Source organism: Myotis daubentonii, chromosome 20, assembly GCF_963259705.1.
Source record: "Myotis daubentonii chromosome 20, mMyoDau2.1, whole genome shotgun sequence".
Classification (NCBI taxonomy): domain Eukaryota; kingdom Metazoa; phylum Chordata; class Mammalia; order Chiroptera; family Vespertilionidae; genus Myotis; species Myotis daubentonii.
The window spans coordinates 3,739,927-3,763,453 of NC_081859.1; the positions used below are offsets into that span (position 1 = coordinate 3,739,927).

A 23,527-nucleotide genomic window follows, 5' to 3' on the forward strand; every position below is an offset into this window, starting at 1 on the left:
GCCCTCACTGCTGCTGGACAAAATGCGCTGGGACATGGCCCAGTTACACATTCACTGCAGCTCCGGGGGCGGGGGCCCGGGCGCCGGACGCAGCGCATCCCCTGTGGGCGTGTGCGGGGCCTCTGCCCCGACATGATGGCCGAGGGCAGCCTGGGTGACTCTTTCTTTCTTTCCTTTTTAAAATTTTTGGTTTTAATTGATTTCAGAGAGGAAGGGAGAGGGAGAGAGAAATGGAAACATCCATGATGAGAGAGAATCATGGACCGGCTGCCTCCTGCACGCCCCCCACTGGGGATCGAGCCCGCAACCCGGGCATGTGCCCTTGACCGGGACTCGAACCCTGACCTCCTGGTTCCTAGGTCGACACTTAACCACTGAGCCACGCTGGCCAGGCGTGCTCTTGTTTAAAAGGGCCCTTGCTCAGGTGTCCCTGGGTTACCGCTCCGAGTTCAGTACATCGGACACGGGAAGCACAAGGTCCAAGCCCACTTCTCCGCGGAGGCCTCCTGGCGTTGGCGCCCCCGCCCCGTGGGGCTGAGCTCCGTGTTTGCTTTGGCGCTCGTCCCGGGGAAAAGTCTACGGACCGGCCGGGGAGCGGCGATAAGGATCGGCCGCCCCGATGGAAACATGCCGTCCGCCTGCCTTTTCCACGGAAGCTCTGTCACTGGGATGACTGACGTGCGGTCCCGGCGGCCCGAGGTGCCAGCTCTTGCAACAACCCAGCTCCGGGAAAAAAAATATTTATTTAGTGATCAGCTCTTCCTCTGCGGAAAGTGTTGCAAAGCGATTTAGGGAAAAGAAGCGAGGCCGGCGTGGCTCAGGGGCTGAGCGTCGGCCTGTGAACCAGGAGGTCACAGTTCGATTGCCCCTCGGGGCACATGCCCGTGGCGTGGGCTGGAGAGACAGCGTGCAGGAGGCAGCCGATCCATGATTCTCTCTCATCATGTCTCTGTCTCTCTCTCTTCTTCTCTGAAATCAACACAAATATCTGGCTCTTTACAGAAACAATTTGCCACCCCTCTTCTAAATAAAAACGAGGAGGCCCTTGTCAGGGGTAACAGAGCAGCATGAATATTTCTGATCATGGCCGCGGGTCCCCACTGTTCTATGTCTGCCCCTGACAGAGTGCCGTGCGGGGACACGCATCAGCAGGTGGGGATGCAGGAGCTGGTACCCAGGGCCCCGTGAGCCAGCTCTGGCCCCGTCATGCAGACCATAGTGACGGCAGTTCTATATACGGTTCCTTAGTGACATATACTGTTCCTAAGCCCCCTTCCCCGGGCAAAACCGCCGTTCTCCCACTCAGGACACGCCCTCGTCCTGAGCAAACCGGCCCTGGCCGCCGCCTGTGGGCCCAGTGTGGGTTCCTGCTCTCTCCCCAGAAAGCCATGCCCCCCCCCCGACCCCATTGGGTCTCCCCAGTGCTTTAGAGAGAGGGTCCTGCCCCTGCTTGGCTCTGGCCGGCCTCACACTCCCGGTGGGTCCGCGGGAGCCCAGAGGGCAGAGGGCCCTCCCTGGCGTTTGCCATCCGGGTGTGTCCCGCCTCCCTCGGGCAGGGAGGATCCCGGGCAGAGGCAGAGCCCCAGGGCCTGGGCTCGGTGCCCTGAGTGGCTCCGTCCTGCCTGGCACCCGCTTCTCGCCGGCCCGAGTCTGCGGCCCGGGAGCAGCCATGCCTTACCTCCCCCGGGCCCCGGGGCACCCCACTCCCGGGGACGCCCGCGGCACCCACTCCTCCTGCCAGAGCTTCGAGCAGCTGCGGCGGGAGTGTCTGCAGAAGGGGGTCCTGTTTGAGGACCCCGACTTCCCCGCCACCGACTCCTCTCTCTTCTACAGTGAGCGGCCCCAGATCCCCTTCGTGTGGAAGCGGCCAGGGGTGAGTGCAGCCGGGGGCGGGGGGAGAGGGGGGCACTCCTGGGAGGGGGCAGCAAGGAGAGGAGGGGCTGGAGGGGGTGCCCGCCCCCGACTGGCTCACCTGTTGTGGCTCCTGCGCAGTCGCTGTGAGGGCAGGAGCTGTAACCGGACAGCCAAGGGGTCCGGGCTGCCTGCCACGACTTGAGCCAGTTCAGCAGAGACGGGGCTGAGTCCTAGATGAGCGTTGATTCCAGTCCTGCCGCAGCGTGGAGAGCAGCAGGGCACCCACAAACATCTGCTCTGCGCCCCCCATCAGCCAGCTGCCTATATTGGGGAGAAGGACAGGGTGACGTGGGGAGGTAGGAGTGACAGGCATGGGACAGGACGCAGGGGAGAATCGTTACAGGCTACAGGTCCTGCGGGCTGGGAGGGGGTCGCAGAGGGCGGGCGCCACCAGGCACCCTGGGACCAGGTCACAGGCCGTAGGGGCTGCGGGTTGTACGTAGAGGCCGGGTGCCTCCGGGACTAGGTTGTGTCGGCCGTGAGGCTGTCAGTCTTTCCATGACGGTGGGCAGCTCTCGGGACAGGGGGACGGACCGCATTCCGATGGGAGCGCCCATGACCCGGGGCGTACAGCTCCCAGCCAGGGCAGGATGCACTTCCTCTATCAGCACAGAACCATCACGGATAACAGAGCAGCATGAATATTTCTTATCATGGCCGCAGGTCCCCACTGTTCTATGTCTGCCCCTGACAGAGTGGCATGCAGGGACATGCATCAGCAGGTAGGGACACTGGGGCTGGTACCCAGGGCCCCTGGCTGCGCCCCTTCCCAAGCTCAGGAGGTGGTGAGCAAGGGGGGCCAGAGCTTTCTCCAGGACAAGACTCAGGGGACACATCGAGGGTGAACCTGCGAGATGGTGGGTAGCCGTTCAGAGCCCCCCCGTGGGCACCAACGCTGAGGTGACCCATGGGGAGTGCCCAGTGGCTTCTGGCCACTCTTTCCTGGTGCTCAGTGGGGTGGGCACTCCGGCAGGTGCCCAGGACAGGCGTGATGGAGGGAGACCATGAAACAGGTTCTTTCCCAACCAGGAGTCTTGGTGCCCGAAGGGAGCCTGCATCGGTGCCACCCCGCCCAGCAGCCGCGAGGTCCCAAGGGCCGCCAGCTGGTGCCCGGGAGTCAATATTTGCCAGGCTGATGAGTCAGGGCCGACCTCTGTCCGGGCAGCGCCGGCTCCTTCCCTCGGGGTGGGTACTGGCCTGGGAGCGGCTCCCGTGGGGACAGGTCGCCGTGGGCGAGGAGGAGGGACAAAGAGTGCTGGCCCTGCAGGTGAGACCTCAGTGCGGGTCCCACTCACGTGTCCTGCGACTTGGTGACGGCACTTCACTCCCCGAGCCTCAGTCTTCTCACCTGGTAGGTGGGCCAGTAAGGACCAATGTGGACCCAAAGCCAAGCACACAGGCGTGCTCAGTAAGTGAGGGCCGCGCTCACTATGACGCCTCCTGGCACCATCAGCACCGTCTCCGTCCTCAGCTCTGAGTCTCGTCTTACAGCGGAGCGTCCTGATCTCCCCACGTTCCAGTCATGTCGCTGTTTCACACAAAAACCTCCGGCTCTCAGGGCCCGGCCCAAAGTGCACACACACCATCGACGTGGTGTAAGCTCTGTACTGCTCTTTCCTGTTGGAGGCAGAGTGTGTGCATGTATGGGTTTGCACGTGAAAACATATGTATGTGCATGTGTGTGCATGTGTAGGCGTGTATTTTGTATTTGTGTGTGAGTGCATGTGTATATATTTTCATGTGCATACGTGTGTGTGCGTGTGTGTACGTGTGTGCTTTGTATTTGTGTGCAAGTGCACGTGTGCAAGTGCATGTGTATATATTTTCATGTGCATACATATATGTGTGCATGTGCGTGTGTGTATGTACTTTGTACTTATGTGCATGTGTGTGCATGCTTTGTGCTTATGTGCACATGCATGTGCATGTGTGTCCGTGTGTGCATGTGCTCGCCGACACGCCATCCTGCCGAATACTGTGCAAGCTGCTCCCAGTTCTCTGGCATCTCCCTGAGCCGGCAGGGCTGCCCCAGGAGGGCTGAGCCTTCCTTCTGAGGAATCCCAGTAGCTTCCCCCTGTCCTAACTGGTCTCCCTGCCTCCTGTCTGACCTACGCCCTCTACTCCAGGGCTCCTGCCACCTGCCCAGCGCCCTCCGGGGGCTCAGCAGAGCCTGGGATGAGGCAGGGCTCCCCCCCTGCTGCCCTCGCGCCCTGCCCCCTCCTCACACAGCACCCGTCCCCTCCAGCCCGCATGCCCCGTTGGCCTGGGAGGCCCTTCTCTCTGGGAAACTCGGACTCCTGCTCCTGGCCTCCCCGCGGAGCCTCTTCACCCCGGGCACCTGGCGCCTCTATTTCAGCACCTTCCCTGTGCAGCCGCCGTAGGCTGCCTCAGAACGTGTCCTGGGAGCAGGAGCCCCTTTGTCCCGAACCCCACTGCGCCCTCAGCTGCACGCACCATCTGGCACAGTTCAAACATGGCAACAGCCAAAGGTTACTACGGCAACAGCCAACCGTTAGGATGGAAACCGCCCACAGCTACCATGGCAACAGCCAAGGGTCACTATGGCAACTGCCAATGGTCACCATGGCAACGGCCAATGGTTACTATGGCCTGGGCACCATTTCCTGTTAGCCAGGATTCTATGGCTTCATCTCCAGCAACCCTGAGAGGGGGCATTATCCTCTCTCCCATCTACCTATGAGCCCAGAGCCCAGAGCCCACGGCTAGGGCAGGGCAGGGCTGGCCCCAGGCCACTGCACTCACTGCCAGGCTGCCTCCCGATGGCGTGGGGACAGCTCATCCCCACGAAAGCGCGCAGTGTGGCTGCTGGCAGAGCCGGCAAGGGGTGCGCCCACCTCGGGCAGCCCTCCCCTGCGGCTGCCTCTGCCTCTGTCCTTCAGGCAGAAAATGCCCCCCCCCCCCATCTGACAGCCACCCTCTGACAACTGGGGCGCCTTCTCTCTTTCTTTTTTTAAAATATGTTTTTATTGATGTTAGAGAGGAAGGGAGCGGGAGAGAGAGAGAGAGAGACATCCATGATGAGAGAGAATCATGGATCGGCTGCCTCCTGCACACCTCTCACTGGGGATGGAGCCCGCAATCCAGGCCTGTGCCCTGACGGGAATGGAACCGTGGCCTCCTGGTTCCTAGGTCGACGCTCAACCACTGAGCCACACTGGCCGGGCCAGACCACCTTCTCTGTGATCCCCAGACAAAATCAGCTTGTGGGGGTTGACAATTTTCTCAGGGGTGCCCTTAGGATCAGCATCTGCGGGAGGGAAGGGGCAGAACTGGGCGGGAGAGCCGTGGGTGGTGGTGTGGCCCCATGCCGGGGTCAGCCAAGCGCACGGGGTGCTCTGGAGCTGGGAGGGTCCCTGCGGTGGGGGGACGGCCCGCCTGCATCTGTAAACCAACACCTGCCTCTTCCCACAAGGGAGGGGGAGGGGAGGGGGAGGGGGGAGGGGGAGGGTCCCACCCTTGTATTCTACCTCCACCCCAGCTTCGAGTGTAAGGTGCAGCCTTCAGCTCACCTTCTCTTTGTCAAACCTGGAATTTCTCCAAGATCAACCTCATCCCCACAGCTCATCCCCAGACACGGTTTCCTACCCGGGAGTGGGGGTGGGGGAGGCTCGGGGCTTTGCATCGTCCCTTACAGACTGGAGGACCGGGGACAAGGTGTGCGGTGGGGACCGGGGTGCTGCTTGCAGGACGGAGCTCAGGTCCCGGGTGTGGGGGCAGCGGGGGCGGCAGGGAAAGGGTCAGTTTCCAGCGCCCCCCAGGCCCCTGTGGCTCAAGCGTGTCTGCATTCCTGCTCAGCGCGTCTGTGGTGCGTGTCCTGCCCCGTGAACCACAGGGCGGGGTGTCTCCCAGCGCCACCCCCTTGTCAAACACAGCTGAGCTCTGGCGGGGAGTGGCAGCCGGAATCAGACAAGTCGGGGACGTCGCAGGGTGGGGGACAGCCAGCCTGGCCCTCCAGGGAGCCCGGGGCAGGAGTCACTGAGGCGGATGTCCTGGGGGACCTGGAGGGGGGGCAGTGACAGGCCTCGTGGGAGGGGCTGTGGGTCTGAGTGAGTTGGAGCTGGTCTGGGATGGGGTCTCCCAGCCTGAGGGGGCCAGCCCACCAGCCCGACATTCTCGGGGTTTTCTCCCCGACTCCCCATCTGCCTGGAACCATCTGTTTTCTTCCATGCAATTCCCTCCCCCCTTCTCCGCCTTCTCAGCCTATTCCCCGGACAGCTGGTCCCCAAAGGCATGGCCCTCACCCTCTCCCCCCCTGCTGGCCCCTGGCAGCCTGCATACACCATGCACATAGCCATGACCTCCTGGCAGCCTGCATACACCATGTACATGGCCATGACCTCCTGGCAGCCTGCATACACCATGTACATGGCCATGACCTCCTGGCAGCCTGCATACACCATGCACATGGCCATGACCTCCTGGCAGCCTGCATACACCATGTACATGGCCATGACCTCCTGGCAGCCTGCATACACCATGCACATAGCCATGACCTCCTGGCAGCCTGCATACACCATGCACGTGGCCATGACCTCCTGGCAGCCGGCGTGCACCATGCCTGTCTGCCTTGGGCTGGCCTGTAGCGTGTGGGTTCCTCACTTCGTGCAGGAAAGATTTTACCACATGAGTCCCGGTGATTTTGCGAGTATGTTGATGAAAGCTGGAGACAGTGAAGCGAAGGGAGGGCTTAAGGCAGAAGAAGAGAGAAAGGCAATAGGAGAGTGAAAGACGAAGAGGGGGCGTTGGAGACAGATTCGGGGAGCAAGCCCTGGATGAGCGGCCGTTGCCCGCTGCCCCCTGGTTGTCAGTCCTGTGGGGTCGCGTGGAGTGTAGGAGAAAGAGAGCAGAGACGCAGAGTGTGGGCTCACAGAGAGTACACGTGTGACCGTCACCTTGAGGCTTCTTACCTTGGTTTGGCGGGATTCGTAGGAAAGGTCTCAGGGGAGGGTCTTGACAGAACGCCCATGACCTTTCTGGGTGTGCCCTACGATACGAGGATTCCTTAAGCTGTGGGTGTAGAGGAGTCAGGGCGTAGTTCTGTTTTCAGAGAACATCTCACTCTTCCAGGAGATAGTGGAGGACCCAGCATTCATCCTCGGAGGGGCCACCAGGACGGACATCTGCCAGGGGGAGCTCGGTGAGTGGGAGCGGAGGGAGCAGGGGTGGCAGGTGAGACGGACCTCCCATGGGGGCCAGCGGGGCGGGGGCGGGGGACAGCGGGACCTCTGGGGTTGGGGCCCATCCCTGCTCCACCTCTGCTCCTCCGTCCCTCATCCCCAGCCCGCCCGGCTGCTCCGTTGGTGGGAGCCCAGGGCTCTTGCTCCCTGGGGTGGAAGTGTCTGGGGTTGGGGGCCCATGGCTGCATGGGGGGGGGGCGGTCTGGAATGACTCAGAAAACACTGATATTTGACTTCATTTTTGTTTGTTTGTTTTTTTAATATATTTTTACTGATTTCAGAGAGGAAGGGAGAGGGAGAGAGAGAGAGAAACATCCATGATGAGAGAGAATCATGGATCGGCTGCCTCCTGCACGCCCCACACCGGGGATCGAGCCCACAATCCGGGCATATGCCCTTGACCAGAATCGAACCCCGACCTCCTGGTTCACAGGTCGATGCTCAACCACTGAGCCACGCCGGCCGGGCTGTCCATTCTCAATGCTGAGAGGACGGAACGCCCCCCTCTCCCGCATAGAGTGTCCCCATCTGCTGTGAGTGGTAACGGAAACCATGATCCCCGACTTCCGTTCTGCAGGCGACTGCTGGCTGCTGGCGGCCATTGCCGCCCTCACGCTCAACCAGAAAGCGCTGGCGAGGGTGGTGCCCCAGGACCAGAGCTTCGGGCCCGGTTACGCCGGGATATTCCACTTCCAGGTGAGCCCTGCCCTTGCCTCTCTGAGTGACGCCTCCCGCTGCGGGGACAGCCCCTGCCTGGGCAGCAGCAGCACCCCTGCCGCGCTCTGTCACCCGTGTGGCGGCCGAGTCCCACACTGTGCCCCAGACAGATGGCGGGGGCCTACGTGGTGAATCCTCGCAGACTAGGCAGCAAGACTTGCGGCGATGCCCAGCCGAGTGGCTCAGGTCGCCGAGCATCGTCCTGTCCCCCAAAACCTTACCAACCCCCATCAGGGCACAGGCCCAGGTTTCAGGCTCCACCCCCGGTCGGGGCACGTGAAGGCGACAGATCGATGTTTCTCTCTCACATCGGTGTTTCGCTCTCTGTCCCTTCCTCTCTCTGACCATGTCCTCGGGGGAGGATTAAAGGAGAGAGAGAGAAAAAAACTTGCAGTGACGTTTTGGCAAATCTACAGTAAAGGTCTGTGTGAAGGGCTTTGACTTTTGGAAATTCTTTTTTTTTTTTTTAATATATTTTTATTGATTTGAGAGCAGAAGGGAGAGAGAGAGAGAGAGAGAGAGAGAGAGAGAGAGAGAGAGAGAGAGAAACATCCATGATGAGAGAGAATCATGCACCGGCTGCCTCCTGCACGCCCCACACCGGGGATCGAGCCCGCCACCCGGGCCTGTGCCCTGGCCAAGCCGGTCGGCCTGGGGCAGTTTGGTCGGACGGAGGAAAAGCAAAGTGATGAGCGTCGGCCTGGGCTGGCCCTGCCGTGGGACTCACCCCGACGCCCATCCGTCCGTCTGTCCGTCCCCACCGCCCGCAGTTCTGGCAGCACAGCCAGTGGCTGGACGTGGTGGTCGATGACCGGCTGCCCACCTTCAGGGACCGGCTGATCTTCCTGCACTCGGCCGACCACAACGAGTTCTGGAGCGCCCTGCTGGAGAAGGCCTACGCCAAGTGAGTGCCGCCCGCTCCCTGCCGGCCACCCCTCCCGGGGCCGCCCCCCCCCCGCCCCGGGGCCTTCCCCTGCCCCTTCTATGGAGCCGGGAGACTCAGCTCCGGGTCCCCCCCCGCCCCCCCCCCCCGTGTGGGTCCTGGGCCCACCTGCTGGGGGTGCATTCAGGGCTGGAGGTGGGAATGCAGAGGCTGGAGCAGTTCTGCAACCCCAGGCACAGTGTGGCCCCTCCCCTTGCTCTCAATGCGTCAGGAATCTGGCCTCGGGAGGGCCTGGGAGGGTGGGCAGAGGGCGATGCTGATGTGCTGGGAACAGCTGGTCCTGCCGCCACCGCCTCCGCCAAGCGCCGGGGCGGCTCACACACCTGGCCACTAACCGCGTGGATGTTGATGTTAACGTTTCCCCCTACACGATGCTCCTTTCTTTCCATTTTTTAAAAGATATATTTATATTGATGTCAGAGAGGGAGAGAGGGAGAGAGAGAGAGAAACATCCATGAGGAGAGAGTCACGGATCGGCTGCCTCCTGCACGCCCCCCAGTGGGGATCGAGGTCACAGCCCGGGCCTGGGCCCCGACCGGGAATCGAGCCGTGACCTCCTGGTTCCTAGGTCGACGCTCAGCCACTGAGCCACGCGGCCGGGCTGCACGCTGTCCTTGCCCTTCCAGGCTGAACGGGAGCTACGAGGCGCTGAAGGGGGGCAGCGCCATCGAGGCCATGGAGGACTTCACGGGGGGCGTGGCCGAGACCTTCGCCACCAAGGAGGCGCCCGAGAACCTCTACGAGATCCTGGACAAGGCGCTGCAAAGGGGCTCGCTGGTGGGCTGCTCCATCGACGTAAGTCGCTCCCCTCCCGGGCACGGCACTGAGGTCAGAGGTCGGGGCCAGGTGCCCGGCCACACCCACCCAGGTGCAGCGGGGGCGAGGGTACTCGTTCTAATTAAATGTTCATTTATTTTAATTAAAGCAAAAGCCTGTGTTTAAGGTTTCGGGGTGTTTTTTTGCTTGTTCATCCTCACCCGAGGATATCTTCCCACTGATGTTGAGAGAGAGTGGGAGAGAGAGGGAAAGACAGAGAGAGAGACATCGATGTGAGAGAGGCACATCGATTGGTTGCCTCCTGCTTGCACCCCAACCCAGATCGGGGGACCTATAACTCAGGTACGTGCCCTTGGCCGGAATCGAACTCGGGACCCTTCGGCCCGCAGGCCGATGCTCTGTCCCCTGAGCCAAACCGGCCAGGGCTGTTTAACGTTTTTTAAATGACAAAGGGAAGACATACTTGCTGTGTCAGGTAGATCGGTCCTGAGGTACCTGAAGGCACGTGTCTGTCTGCCTCCCTCAGGCCAGCCCCGTGCTGCCTGGCGTGTGCCCGGCACAGCCCTCCCTCCCTCATACAAACGGACACGCACATATATGCACACACAGGTGGGCTGGCGTGGTTTCCCTAACTCGCATCTTACCGCGAATACCTTTTCAAAACTTGCTGTCTTCGCATCGTGTATCGTGCAAAAACACGTCAGTCGATAGAAGAAATATAACAGCATTTAAAGTAATTTCCTTTTTAATACATTCTGATTGATTTCAGAGAGAGGAAGGGAGAGGGAGAGAGAGATAGAAACATCAATCATGGATCGGCTGCCTCCTGCACGCCCCACACTGGGGATCGAGCCCACAACCCGGGCATGTGCCCCGACCGGGAATCGAACCTCGACCTCCTGGTTCGTAGGTCGATGCTCAACCACTGAGCCCCGCCGGCCGGGCAAATAATTTCTTTATTTTGATACAAGCGCACACATGGCATTGCACCCTGTGTGTTTTTGAGACCCACTCAAGTTTCCTGTTTCCTGTGGGAACTGACTCTTTGCTAACGAGTGTCCGTCCCCCCTACGTCTCCCAGTGTGTGGCACAGGCTGGCCTGTGAGGCTGCCAAGTGCTCCTCGCTGCACATTGGGTGCATGCGATTTGGTTCAAGTTCGTGCTCCCGCGTGATGGGGACGGTCAAGTTGTTCTGTTTGGAGGCAGGAGAGTAAACTGACCGCTAGAGCCCCAGCTGGGGGCGCGGGTCTCCTGACCCGGCAGAGGCTGGGACCTGGCGAATGTCGCCGCTCGCCACCCTCGGGTGTCCTGTGTCCCTGCCTCACGTGTCCTGGACCCAGAGCCCTCACCTCGGGGACAGGGGCGCCTGGGCCGGGCACGGAGCTGGGTCCGGCCGGGCAGCCCAGGCTCCGGCTTGACTCGCACCATGGGTCCCACGCTGCTGCCCTTTCGTGTTTCAGATAAAAAATTCTGCGGAATCGGAAGCCCGGACGCCCTTCGGCCTTATTAAGGGTCACGCCTACACCGTGACGGGGATTGACCAGGTGGGTGACATGAGCCCCTGCGGGCGGGCGGGCGGGGGCGTGCAGGGACGGACTCAACAATGCCGGTCCCCTGTGCTAACTTAGTGCCTCACAGAGGGGTCCCGGGTTTGATTCCCGTCAAGGGCACGTGCCCGGGCTGCGGGCTCGATCACCAGTCGAGGGCGTGCAGGAGGCAGCCCCGATCCATGATTCTCTCTCATTATGGATGTTTCTCTCTCTCTCTCCCTCTCCCTTCCTCTCTGAAACCAGTAAATATATATTTTTTAAAAAAGAATAAAGCCACTTTCAGGCATTTCAGAGACGGTGTCCTTCAAGTTCAAGGGCAGCCCCCCGTCTGGAGAGAAGCCCACTCCTTTGCAGACTCGTGTGGAGTAATGGCCTGTTCACCACGATTCTACCTCATTCCCCAGACTCAGCGTCACTGCCCTGGGGGTGGGGGTGGGGGTCGTGTGACATCGTGGGTAGCGCTGGCTGCTGGGTGCAGCGGGAATGAGTCCCCAGGGGCCAGCGCAGCACGGATGAGATTTGATGTGTCGTTAGCGTGTTGTTAGCATGTCGTTAGCGTGTCATAGCCCAGAGGCTGGCAGTCCGGCAGGCCAGGTGGGGCGCGCGAGGAATCTGTCATTTCCCATTTCCCGGCGCGTTTATCTTCCAGGTCCACGTCCGAGGCCGGAAAACGGAGCTCATCAGGGTCCGCAACCCGTGGGGGCAGGTGGAGTGGAACGGCGCCTGGAGCGACAGGTCAGTCCGCCCCGTCTCTCTGGCGGGTCCCCCCCTCAGCCGTCACGGCACACGGGCCAGGCTGGCGGGGCAGCGTGTCCGAGGTCCTGAGGGCCTTTCCTGCCGGCTGCCTGGAGGGGACGTGCACCTGCCGGCCGGGCCCAGGGAGCTCTCACTGACCAGGACCCATCCCCTCCGCGTGGCACACACGGCTCCCGAGGGAGGGGCCTGCCACCTGACGCAGCGTGTCTGCTCCTAGCTCCGCCGAGTGGCGCGCCGTGGGCCCCGCCGAGCAGCAGCGCCTGAGCTACGCGGCCCTGGACGACGGGGAGTTCTGGTACCGGCCCCTCCTCCTCCCCATTTCTGTGGCGGCCTCGCAGGAGTGGGTGCCGCCGGCCTCAGGGGCAAGGGGCACACCGTCACTGACTTAGGCATTTCTTTCCCCGTCTTTGGCGTATTCATTTATCCCTTCACTTACTCATTTACTTATTTCCCCTTCTTTCATTTGTTTATTGTGGGTAAATCCAGTCCCTCTGTCTCAACCCTCCCCCCGCCCATGTGCACCCAGGTTGGCAGACAGCTCAGTCTGTTCTGTTTTGGGGGAGCTCAGCCCGTCTCCGGGAGTCGAGAGTGTGGGGTGGAGCCTCTCTCTCCAGAATCCCTTCCTCTGAGCGCCCGCCTGGAGTTTGGGGTGAATTTCAAGATGGGAGGGGGCTGGTGCTCACGGGGTCCCCTCCCCCCATGCCCATCTTGAGGACAGAGAGTCTAAAGGCAGTTACCCTGAGAGCATCTGAAAGCGTAGACCGAGCCAGTATTTCGAGAGGCAGGCACCCTCCCGAGAGGCAGCCAGTAATGAGTGAATAAGTGAGTGAGTGAATGAATAAAGGAATGAACGAGACAATGAATGAATGAATGAATGAATGAGTGAATGGATGGATGGATGGGTGAGTCGCGTCATCCCCACCTCCGCCCACGCACCGTGCCCCCGCTCTGTCACAGGATGGCCTTTAGCGACTTTAAGGCCCACTTCGACAAAGTGGAGATCTGCAACCTCACGCCGGACGCCCTGGAGGAGGACGCGCCCCACAAGTGGGAGGTGACGGTGCACCAGGGCAGCTGGGTGCGGGGCTCCACGGCCGGCGGCTGCCGCAACTTCCTGGGTTCGTAGTCTGCCTGCCACTCTCTCGTCATCCCCGAGTGCCCAGTCCAACCCGGGGACGTCGCGGGTCAGGGCCAGGGCCCTAGAGGAAGCCTGAACCGTGGGGTCAGACTGTGGGGTCTGAGGGATGGTTGGGGAAGGAGGGTGAGGGGCCACCTGGCAGGAAGCTGGGCAAGAACTGCTCGGGGAAGCGCCCTTGTTCTCCACTGGTTGTTTTCCAATACGAGGGACAGAAAACACAACGCACACAGTCCTGCATGTGTGCATGCATGTGTGTGCGTGTGCGTGTGTGTGTGTGTGCGTGTGTGTCCTTCATGGTTTTTAAAAGGAGGAGAAGCAACCCGCCTCTTCCCCACGCAGACACCTTCTGGACCAACCCGCAGATCAGACTGTCCCTGACGGAGAAGGACGACGGGCAGGAGGCGTGCACGCTGCTCGTGGCCCTGATGCAGAAGGATCGCAGGAAACTCAAGCGGTTCGGCGCCAACGTGCTGACCATCGGCTACGCCCTCTACCAGGTGGGTGCGAGCCGCCGCGTCTGCCTTCACAGTATGGCTTCTCGGTTCTCCGTCCCTCCCGGGCCTCGGCCTGAGACGCAATGGCCAGGCCCCAAACTGGGTCCAAAGAGTGAAAACCGCCCTGGCTGGTGTGGCTCAGTGGATAGAGCGTCGGCCTGCGGACCGAAGGGTCCCGGGTTCGATTCCGGTCAAGGGCACGTATCTTGGCGGCAGGCTCCTCCCCGGCCCGGGCCCTGGTCGGGCTCGTGCAGGAGGCCACCCATGGATGTGTTTCTCTCCCATCGATGCTCTCTCTCTCTGTCTTTCCCTTTCTCTCCCACTCCCTCTAAGAAATCAATGGGGAAAATATCCCCGGGTGAGGATTTAAAAATAAGAACAGCAAATAGTGGAGACCAGCAGCCTTGCCTCTGCCACCGCAGTGCCCCGGGAAGGAGGACCACCTGGACAAGGACTTCTTCCGGTACCACGCCTCCCAGGCCCGGAGCAAGAGCTTCATCAACCTGCGGGAAGTGTCCGACCGGTTCCAGCTGCCTCCCGGGGACTACGTCCTCATCCCCAGCACCTTCGAGCCGCACCAGGAGGCCGATTTCTGCCTGAGGATCTTCTCAGACAAGAAAACCATCAGCCGGTGAGTCCCAGGCTCAGGAATCGCAGGTGACCGAGGGACCTCGGATGACCCCATGCTCCCCTTTCCCATGACACACCCGGGAAACGGGCAGAGGGCGTTCTTTTCTTATTTCAGAGAGGAAGGGAGAGGGAGACACACAGAGAGAGAGAGAGACATCAATGACGAGAGAGAATCATGGATCCGCTGCCTCCTGCACGCCCCACACCGGGCATGTGCCCTGACCGGGAATCGAACCATGACCTCCTGGTTCAGAGGTCGATGCTCAACCACTGAGCCTCGCCGGCCGGGACAGGGGAGTGCTTAACCCATCCGCAAAGCAGGAAAGAGTTCCGTTTGAGTTCTGCTCCTCCCCGCTTCAAACAAGCCGCTAAAATGTGTTTACTGCCTCCCCAGGGACCTGGATGGACACGTGGACATCGACCTTCCCGAGGTGAGCCTTGCCCGCGTCGCCGTGGGGGCTGGGACTGGAGCCAGTGCTCGTCAGCAAAGCGTCACATAAAACTCGAAGTTCAGGGAAGGGTTACCTGTGGTCAGTGGTTCCGCGTGGACCTAGGAACCAGGAGGTCACGGTTCGATTCCGCTCAGGGCACAGGCCTGGGTTGCGGGCTCGATCCCCAGTGTGGGGTGTGCAGGAGGCAGCCGATCCATGATTCTCTCTCATCATGGATGTTTCCATCTCTCCCTCTCCCTTCCTCTCTGAAATCCATGCAGATATATATTAAAAATAAAATAAAATAATAAAATAAAATAGTCTGTGGTGATGGTTGCCCGCCTCTGAGAACACAACAGAAACCACTGAATTGCATTGACTCTATTGATCATAAGCTCCTGGAGAAGAGGGCTCTGCCTTTTAAAAAATATTTATTTTTTTATTGATTTCAGAGAGGAAGGGAGAGGGAGAGGGAGAGAGAGAGAGAGAAACATCCATGATGAGAGAGAATCATGGGTCGGCTGCCTCCTGCACGCTCCCTACTGGGGATCGAGCCCGCAATCCAGGTCTGTGCCCCGACCGGGAATCGAACCGTGACCTCCTGGCTCCTAGATTGAGACCCAACCACTGAGCCACACCGGCCGGGCTCCTGCTGCTTCTATGGGAGAGCAAATGCCAAGTGTCCTTTGTGTGGCTCCAACACGGGCTCCTCTGGGTCGTTTCCAGCCCCCGAAACCGACGCCGCGGGACCAGGAGACGGAGGAGGAGCAGCAGTTCAGGGCCCTGTTTGAACGCATCGCCGGGGAGGTGAGGTGTGGCTGTGGCTGCCCGGGTCTGGGTGTCTGTGATGCCCCCAACCCAGGGATACAGCAACAGGGACGTTGGTCACCTCTACTTCCCAGAGTGGTGCCCAGGCCTAGCTGGGCACAGTGAGACCAGCCCTGGTCCCCGAGAGCCCCGCAGACGGCCCCCCACCCACCGCCCCTCCTGCACCACCGGCGATGGGGCCACGGTTCAATTGCTAACACTTATCAACACGTTGTCCCTTCGCACCAGGGCTCTGCCTGGGGCCTGGGGGAAGAAGAGGGCCTGTCCCTTTGCCCTTTGACCCCATTCCCACCCTCTCTGTCACTCAGCCTGCTTGTTGGGGGCCCTGGGCTATCCCTGTCCCCGGTCTCCTGATTGAAACGGTGCCCCCCCCCCCGTGTGGGCATTTCAAAGCTTGGGGTGCTGCTGCTGCTGTGCAGGGCAGGGGGCTCCGGCCACACGTCCCCAGCATAAGCGGCCGTGGGAGCCTAGCTCAGGGCCCGGGAAGCACCCAGCCTGCCCCAGTTCCCTCCGGCTTTCTGGGCTGGGTCGCAGCCCCGAGATGTGAGTGGCCGCAGGGGCGGGGGAGGCCCATCTGTCCCTTGAGCCAAATCAAGCCCAGAGCGGAAAGAAACTCACAGAGACGGTGCGGAGGGGAGAAAAGCCACCGTCTCCGCTTTCACAGGACATGGAGGTGACCGCAGAGGAGCTGGAGTATGTGTTAAATGCTGTGCTGAGCAAGAGTGAGTGCTCCCCCCACCTACCCCCTATCAGGGCCCGGGCTCCCAGGAGGGGCCTGGACGGCTCCCGGCCCTGCTGCTCGGAGCCACAGGCTGCTGCTCTGCAATAATCTATCACGTGGGCATAACTTAGTGCCTCATTTCTAAATGTTTGCCACTGTAGAGAACCTGATGAGAAAAATCTTTATATATATATTGATTTCAGAGAGGGAGAGTGAGAGAGAGAGAGAAACATCAATGATGAGAGAGAGAGAATCGTGCATCAGCTGCCTCCTGCACGCCCCCTCCTGGGGATCGAGCCCACAACCCAGGCATGTGCCCTTGACCGGGAATCTAACCCGGGACCCTTCAGTCTCCAGGCCGACGCTCTATCCCCTGAGCCACACCAGCCAGGGCGATGAGAAAAGTCCGTACTGGTAACACTTTCCTTGTGATTCTTAAACCTAGAATCAATGGCTGAAAGCATAGTTCCGTTTTGAAGGCTTTTTCCATCTTTTGCAAATGTTCCTCCCGCAAGGCCATGCCAACCTCTCCCAGCAGCCTCCTCGGAGGGGGAGCACGTCGCCCCGGCCCCAGCCCCAGAGCTGACCCCACGGCCAGGCTCCGGGAGACGGCAGCGGGCGTTCTGTCGGGGGGCGGCCTGAGTCCTGCTCTCTGTGTGATTTCAGAAAAGGGCGTTCGATTCGAGAAGCTGAGCCTGATTTCCTGTAAGAATATCATTTCTCTAATGGACGTATCCTCCCCAGCGCGCGGGCAGAAGTAGACACTAAGGTCTCGCTAAGGTCTCTGTACGGGGAAGACCTTCCTAGAAGGTGGCCCGTACCTGCAGGGCTGTCTTTTTTCTTTAAAAAAAAATATATATATATATATATATATATATTTTTTTTTTTTCATTGATTTCAGAGAGGAAGGGAGTGGGAGCGAGAGATAGAAACCACCTCCCTCGAAGCCGAGATTCTGTGTCCTCAGGTCACCCTCGCCAGCCCACTGCCCCTCCCCACTGTAGCCCCAGGCGGGAGGTCCCCCGAGGGCCCCCACGGGAAACACACTCGCGCTTTCCTTCACGCGCTCGGCACAGACCAGTGGCAACGGGAAGCTGGAGTTCGACGAATTCAAAGTGTTCTGGGAGAAACTGAAGACGTGGACGGTATGTACCCTGGGGCGCGCGTGGCCTCCGGGGGCCCTGCAAGCCCATAGCAGAGGGGGCTCTATATTTTTAATACATTTTTATGGGTTCAGAGAGGAAGGGAGAGGGAGAGGGAGAGAAATATCAATGGTGAGAGAGAATCATGGATCGGCTGCCTCCTGCACGCCCCACACTGGGGATGGAGCCCGCAACCTGGGCACGAGCCCCGACCGGGAATTGAACCCTGACCTCCTGGTTCACAGGTCGGCACTCACCCACTGAGCCACGCCGGCCGGGCCAGAGGGGGTTTTAAAAGGCCGGGATGCAGCCGGCCGGGGGTTTGTGCTCAGAGGGCAAAGGCAGGGACCCAGGATGGGACCCCAGCACTTGCTTCCAGGGTTAAAGCTGCAGCTCAGTGCAGCTGCCCAAATGACAAGGGAGGAGAAGGGCCATCTTTCTCTGGAGGCCCCCCAGCCGCTGCCCCCCGCTCTCGTAAGGAATCGCCCTTCCCCGCCCCCGTTAGTGCCATCGAAGGCGCCGTCAGGGGCTCTGTGGTCCTCACGGCCTGTGTCCCCCTCCCAGAACCTTTTCCTTCGGTTCGATGCTGACAAGTCCGGCACCATGTCCTCCTACGAGCTGCGGACCGCGCTGAGAGCCGCCGGTGAGGGAGAGCCTGGCGTGTGGGTGCGGGCTGAGGGGGCGCTGGTGGAGGGGGGGCAGCCAGGGGCTGTCAGGGTGGCACCTGCTTCTCATGCCCTAGGAGGGGGCTGGTCTCTGACCTCACGGGTTGAAGCTTCCTCAGGGCACAGGCCTGGCCGGCGTGGCTCAGGGGTTGAGCATCGACCTAGGAACCAGGAGGTCCCGGTTCGATTCCCGGTCAGGACATTTGCCCGGGTTGCAGGCTCGATCCCCAGTGTGGGACGTGCAGGAGGCAGCCGACCCATGATTCTCTCTCATCTTTGATGTTTCTCTCTCTCTCGCCCTCTCCCTTCCTCTCTCTGAAATCAGTAAAAATACATCTTAAACAAAGAACAAACTAAAACCATGAGCTCATTGAACTCTGAAGGGACAACTGTGACTTCACCTGCACCCCCCCCAATGCACACAGAGTTGTCCTGACCAGGAATTGAACAGAACCGTGACCACTGAGCCATGCCGGGCGGGCAACTCTTCACACACACAGACACACAGACGCACACACAGACACAGACACACAGACGCACACACAGACACAGACACACAGACGCACACACACACAGGCACACACACAGGCACACACACAGAGACAGATACACACACACAGACAGACAGACACACAGAGACACACAGAGACACATACACACACACATACACAGACACACAGAGACGCACACAGACACACACAAAGACACACAGACACACAGAGAGACACACAGACACACACACAGACACACACACAGACACACACACACACACACACCCCACTGCGTTCAGCCTGGGTCTGGGAGCTCCGTCAGCAGCCCCCTCAGCTGCCAGCCCTCGGGCCTCAGCGCGTCTCCTGCCCGTCCCGCAGGCTTCCAGCTGAGCCGCCCCCTCCTGCAGCTGGTGGTGCTCCGCTACGCCGACCAGGACCTGCAGCTGGGCTTCGACGACTTCCTCAACTGCCTGGTCCGGCTGGAGAACGCCAGCCGTGAGTGTCCGGTGTCCCCCGCGTCCTCCTCCCGGGACCGGGGACCGACAAACCTGCCAAAAAGTGGGGCCAAGACCGGGACCTCCTGGTTCATAGGTCAACGCTCAGCCACTGAGCCGGGCCGGCCGGGCCTTCTGTCGTATTTCTCGAGGTCCCAAGTGGCTGTCGGGGCAGCCAGGGGCGACCGGCTGGACCAGGGGGACAAAGAGGAAAACAGAGGCCGGGAGCACAGCCACTCTCTTGGGTGCTTGGGAGACGTAGCACCCGGCCCCTCCCCTGCCTGGGAGCACCCAAGGGCTCCCCTCTCATAAGGGACTCAGACTTTCAAGACTCACCCAAAACCCCTTGTGCCTGCGCTTTCACCCTGGGGGGAGGGGCATGGGTTGCCAGGGGTCTTGGCCCCCAAACAGCTGGGATCAGGAGATGTTTGGGGCCCAGGAGCCAGCTGGATATTGTCGATGACAACACGGTGCCACCCGGGGCGAAGGCCAGAGTCACCTGAATCCAGGAGGCGTCCTCCAACCCCTTGAGAGAAAGAAATCCCATCAGCGCCCCCCCCCCCACCCAGTCAGGCCTGTGTAATACCCGTGCTCACCGCCAGGGGGAGCGGCTCCCCTGCAGGCTTGGGGGTGGGGGCGGTGTGCTCAGCCTGTTGAAGGACCCCTCCCCGCAAGGATGCCTTTCTCCGGTCTCTCTCCCATCAGGCGTGTTCCAGGCTCTCAGGACGAAGAACAAGGAGTTCATTCATCTCAACATAAACGAGGTAAGGCCCAGGCAGACCTCCCGCTCAGGGACCCAGCCAGGGACACGCTCCATAAACGTTTGCATGATGGCATGCGAGGGTTAAACGTTTAGCTTTGGGGCAAAACAGCAACGCACATGGCTACTCTGTTTAAGTCCCGTGCACTTAGCAGTCCGCATGATTGTTGCAACAGTCCTCCGAGCTAAGGGCGAATAGCCTACCCATTTTGCAGAAGTGGAAACTGAGGCATAGAGAGAGAGATTCGTCCCCCAGAACAGAGCGAGCTAGCAAGCCCCGCCTTCTTCTCCTTCTCTTCCTTCGGCCGCGTGGGCTCCTCAGCCTGCCTTCCAGGCTCCGACTTGCTCACGCCCCCCTTGCTCATGTCATGCCAGGGGTCTCGTGATTCCTGGCGTGTGCGTGTGTGTGTGTGTGTGTGTGTGTGTGTGTGTGTCTGCGCGCGCACGTGCGCACGTAGGAAGGTATGCGCGCGTGCAAACTCCTCAAAAACCCTAAGAAATGGACAACTTTTACCAGCGACATGGGCTGATGACAGCACAAATGATGGAGGGAAGGGCATGAAGGGAGTCTGAGGCTTGGAAGAGGCCAGGAGACGTGGATCGTCCCCTCCCAGCTGCCCAGCGTGGTCCCTCAGCCAGCGGCGTGGGCGCCACCTAGGGGAGGCGGTTAGAAATGCAGGGTGACCAGTGGCAGCAGCAGGGTCCTACCCTTCAAAGCCGCTGAGCGTCCAGACCTCAAAGGCTCCATCCGCATGGACCTGAGCTGACTCGGGCACCAGGGCCTCTGGGACATGCAAAGCCCCCAAAACCGACGTTCTTGCATGTTGCCCGTCGAGGCAGACGTCCGTGTCTGCAGGCAGGATGACCAGAGGGCGGAGCTCGGGGGCCTGAGCCAACGGGCCACTCCTGAGGCTGGTGGCGAGGTGGAGGGTTCACCGGCCCTCATCTCTCTCTCTCTCTCTCTCTCTCTCTCTCTCTCTCTCTCTCTCTCTCTCTCTCCCCTCTTTCTTCCCAGTTCATCAACCTGACAATGAACATCTGAGGCTTCTCCAAGGTGGGGCAGCTGGTCCATTTGGGGTCGGACCCTCCCCCCCCACCCCGCACCCTCTCCGCCCCCAGGGCCCCCACGCCGCCTGATCTGGGAAGACTGAAGTGGCCTCGCTGTGCTGTCCGATTCTATGCTGCTTCTCTGCGACACCACTGCCCTGGGTGGCGGTGCCACCACCGGTGCTGATGCCCGGGTCCAGGAGGTCACGGCTCGATTCCCGGTCTGGGCACACGCCTGGGTTGCGGGCTGGATCCCCAGTGTGTGGCGTGCAGGAGGCAGCGGATCCATGATTCTCTCTCATCATGGATGCTTCTCTCTCTCCCTCTCCCTTCCTCTCGGAAATCAATCAAAATATATACAAGATGAATATCCTGTAGAGAACACTGGTTTGATACATGTGGGTGAGGCCTGGGAGGAGAAGGGGGAGGTGTGAGGACATAAGATAGCAGTCTCCATCTTTGGGGTGTTTCCTTACTGGGGCAGACAGCAGCGGGGTTCTGGGGGTCCCTGGTGAGACTGGAGCGATGCGAGACGCCCTGCCGCCGCCTCCGAGAGCTGGCGACTACGATGGCCTTGTCCAGTCCGGACAGTCTCTGTGTGCAAAGCTCTTCTCCCCAGGGGTCCAGACCCAGGCCAGACCCCATGACCTTCCTCGTCGCCTCGGTGGGGAGGAGCTGGGCTCCGTCTCCCCTGACCCTGAGCAGGAAATCCCGCCCAACTGGGAATCATGAGAAATCAGTGACAAGATATAGGCTCAGGCCCTGGCCGGTTTGGCTCAGTGGATAGAGAGCGTTGGCCTGCGGACTGAAAGGTCCCAGGTTCGATTCTGGTCAAGGGCATGTACCTTGGTTGCAGGCACATCCCCAGTAGGAGGTGTGCAGGAGGCAGCTGATCGATGTTTCTCCCTCATCGATGTTTCTGGCTCTCTATTCCTCTCCCCTCCTCTCTGTAAATAATCAATAAAATATATTTAATATATATATATATATATTTTTATTGATTTCAGAGGAAGGGAGAGGAAGAGGGAGAGAAACATCAATGATGAGAGAGAACCACGGATCAACTGCCTCCTGCACACCCCCCGCTGGGGATGGAGTCCGAATCCCGGGCATGTGCCCCGACTTGGAATCCAACCGTGACCTCCTGGTTCCTAGGTCGACGCTCAACCACTGAACCACACCGGCCGGACCACGTGGACGTTCAGTGGGACCCCTGTATTTAGTCGATTTACCTTCAGTTGCCCACCTGGACCTGGGCCTGAACAGATGCCCGTGGGGGTTTGGTCTAAGCACCTGGGTCTGGTGCCGAGCTCCAGGGCACCAGAGCTCGTGGCCCGGCTGCCAGGGCTGCCGGGGTCACCGTGCCAGCCCAGTTCACACGCTGGCTCCTCTGTGCTAACAAAGCGCCATTATCCCGAGAGCCGGGGCCGCCTGCCAAGTGCCAGTGTGAAGGCCTCGTGGGCTCGGCAGCTGTGAACTGGCAGCAGGCGGTGCTGGCTACCGATGCCCTGCCTGCCTGGGGCACTTTCCCAGCGCCAGCCTGCCCTCCTGAAAGGGGCGGGGCTGGGGGAGAGAAGGGGGAAGGAAGAGGGAGGAGGGAGGGAGAAAGAGAGGGAGGCCGGGAGGGGGAGGGGGAGGGGGAGAGAGACTCCCCTGGACCTGAACGGCCCCTCCCCTCGGGTGGAAGGCGGCGTATGGGTGATGCTCTCTCATCACTGTGGTTTGTCTGCTCAGTGTCAGAAGAGGAAAAACCACCCTCCAGTTAGGCGACCAACCACAGGAAGCAAATGCCTGATCACTTTGCAGAAATGGCCTTGGATTTAGTCTGGAGGCCTGCGTTCCGGGCTCCGGGGCGGGGATGCCGCCAGCCAGCGGGGGACCTCCCCCGCTGCCGGGCCCTGTGCTCTGGGCTTCCTGCTCTCACTGTGACCCTGAAGGCCCGGCCAGTGTGGCTGGGTCCCGTCTGGTTGGGCGGAGGGAGAGGCTGGGGGGTAGTCCGTCATGCATCTGATTCCCTCCTGGTTCAGAGGAGAATGGCACCATCCCCCAGGATCCCACTGAGGTGGCATCAGGACCTGGCCTCTCAGAAATACGCCATCTCCTCCTCCTTTCAGCATCTCCACCTGCTCGGAGCCTTCGTCTTCTAAGCTCAGCAGAACTCAGCTATTGCATGTGGGGCGGGCATTGCCTCTTGTCCCTCCCAGTTGGCCGGTAAGGTCTAAAAGGATGGTCACTAGCCCGGCCGGCGTTGGCTTAGCCAAAGTGGTCGACACACTCATTAGTCCACAGAGCCAAATACCAACAGTACAACGATTGAAATTGCTTTTGAGAGCCCAATTTTTTAAACTTAAACTATACAGGGAGGTACATTGTTATTAACTTAATTAGGGTCCTCCTAAGGCTTAGGAAGAGCCACACTCAAGGGGCCAAAGAGCCGCATGTGGCTTGCAAGCCGCAGTCTGCAGACCACAGTCTTAGCGGTTGAGCGTCCACCTAGGAACCAGGAGGCCAGGGTTCGATTCCCGGGCAGGGTTGCTCAATACCCCGGGTGGGGCGTGCAGGAGGCAGCCAATCGATGCGTTTCCCTCACATCGGTATTTCTGTCTTTCCCTCTCTCTAAAAATCAATGGGGAAAACATCCTCGGGTGAGGATGAAAACTAATAAAATCAAATAAAAGCTGGAGGGACCTCGGGGGCTGGGAAATGCCACAGGTGGCGCTTTCTTCCTCCGAGAACAATGGGCCCTGGGGTCCCCCCCAACATGGGGGGCACACACCCTCCCAGCTCAGACCCAGCCCCCGGGGAGGGTGGAGGTGGGCGGGGGAGGCAGC

The 23,527-nt window shown here is 60.4% G+C and overlaps 1 protein-coding gene and 1 long non-coding RNA gene across 2 annotated transcripts in view; both read left to right on the forward strand.

Moving 5' to 3' along the window:
- Positions 1 to 23,527, forward strand: part of LOC132222572 (uncharacterized) — an 85,386-nt gene that overhangs the window by 59,043 nt on the left and 2,816 nt on the right. The window lies entirely within an intron of this gene.
- On the forward strand, positions 1,572 to 20,908 carry CAPN9 (calpain 9). Its single transcript, XM_059677299.1, has 20 exons — positions 1,572 to 1,873; positions 7,003 to 7,072; positions 7,690 to 7,808; positions 8,600 to 8,733; positions 9,399 to 9,567; positions 11,010 to 11,093; positions 11,749 to 11,834; positions 12,073 to 12,150; positions 12,813 to 12,973; positions 13,333 to 13,490; positions 13,910 to 14,118; positions 14,512 to 14,548; positions 15,275 to 15,355; positions 16,041 to 16,098; positions 16,764 to 16,828; positions 17,174 to 17,242; positions 17,804 to 17,882; positions 18,774 to 18,890; positions 19,595 to 19,653; positions 20,665 to 20,908. Exons 1-20 carry the CDS (start codon positions 1,670 to 1,672, stop codon positions 20,689 to 20,691), a joined length of 2,064 nt encoding a protein of 687 aa, XP_059533282.1. The 5' UTR covers positions 1,572 to 1,669; the 3' UTR covers positions 20,692 to 20,908.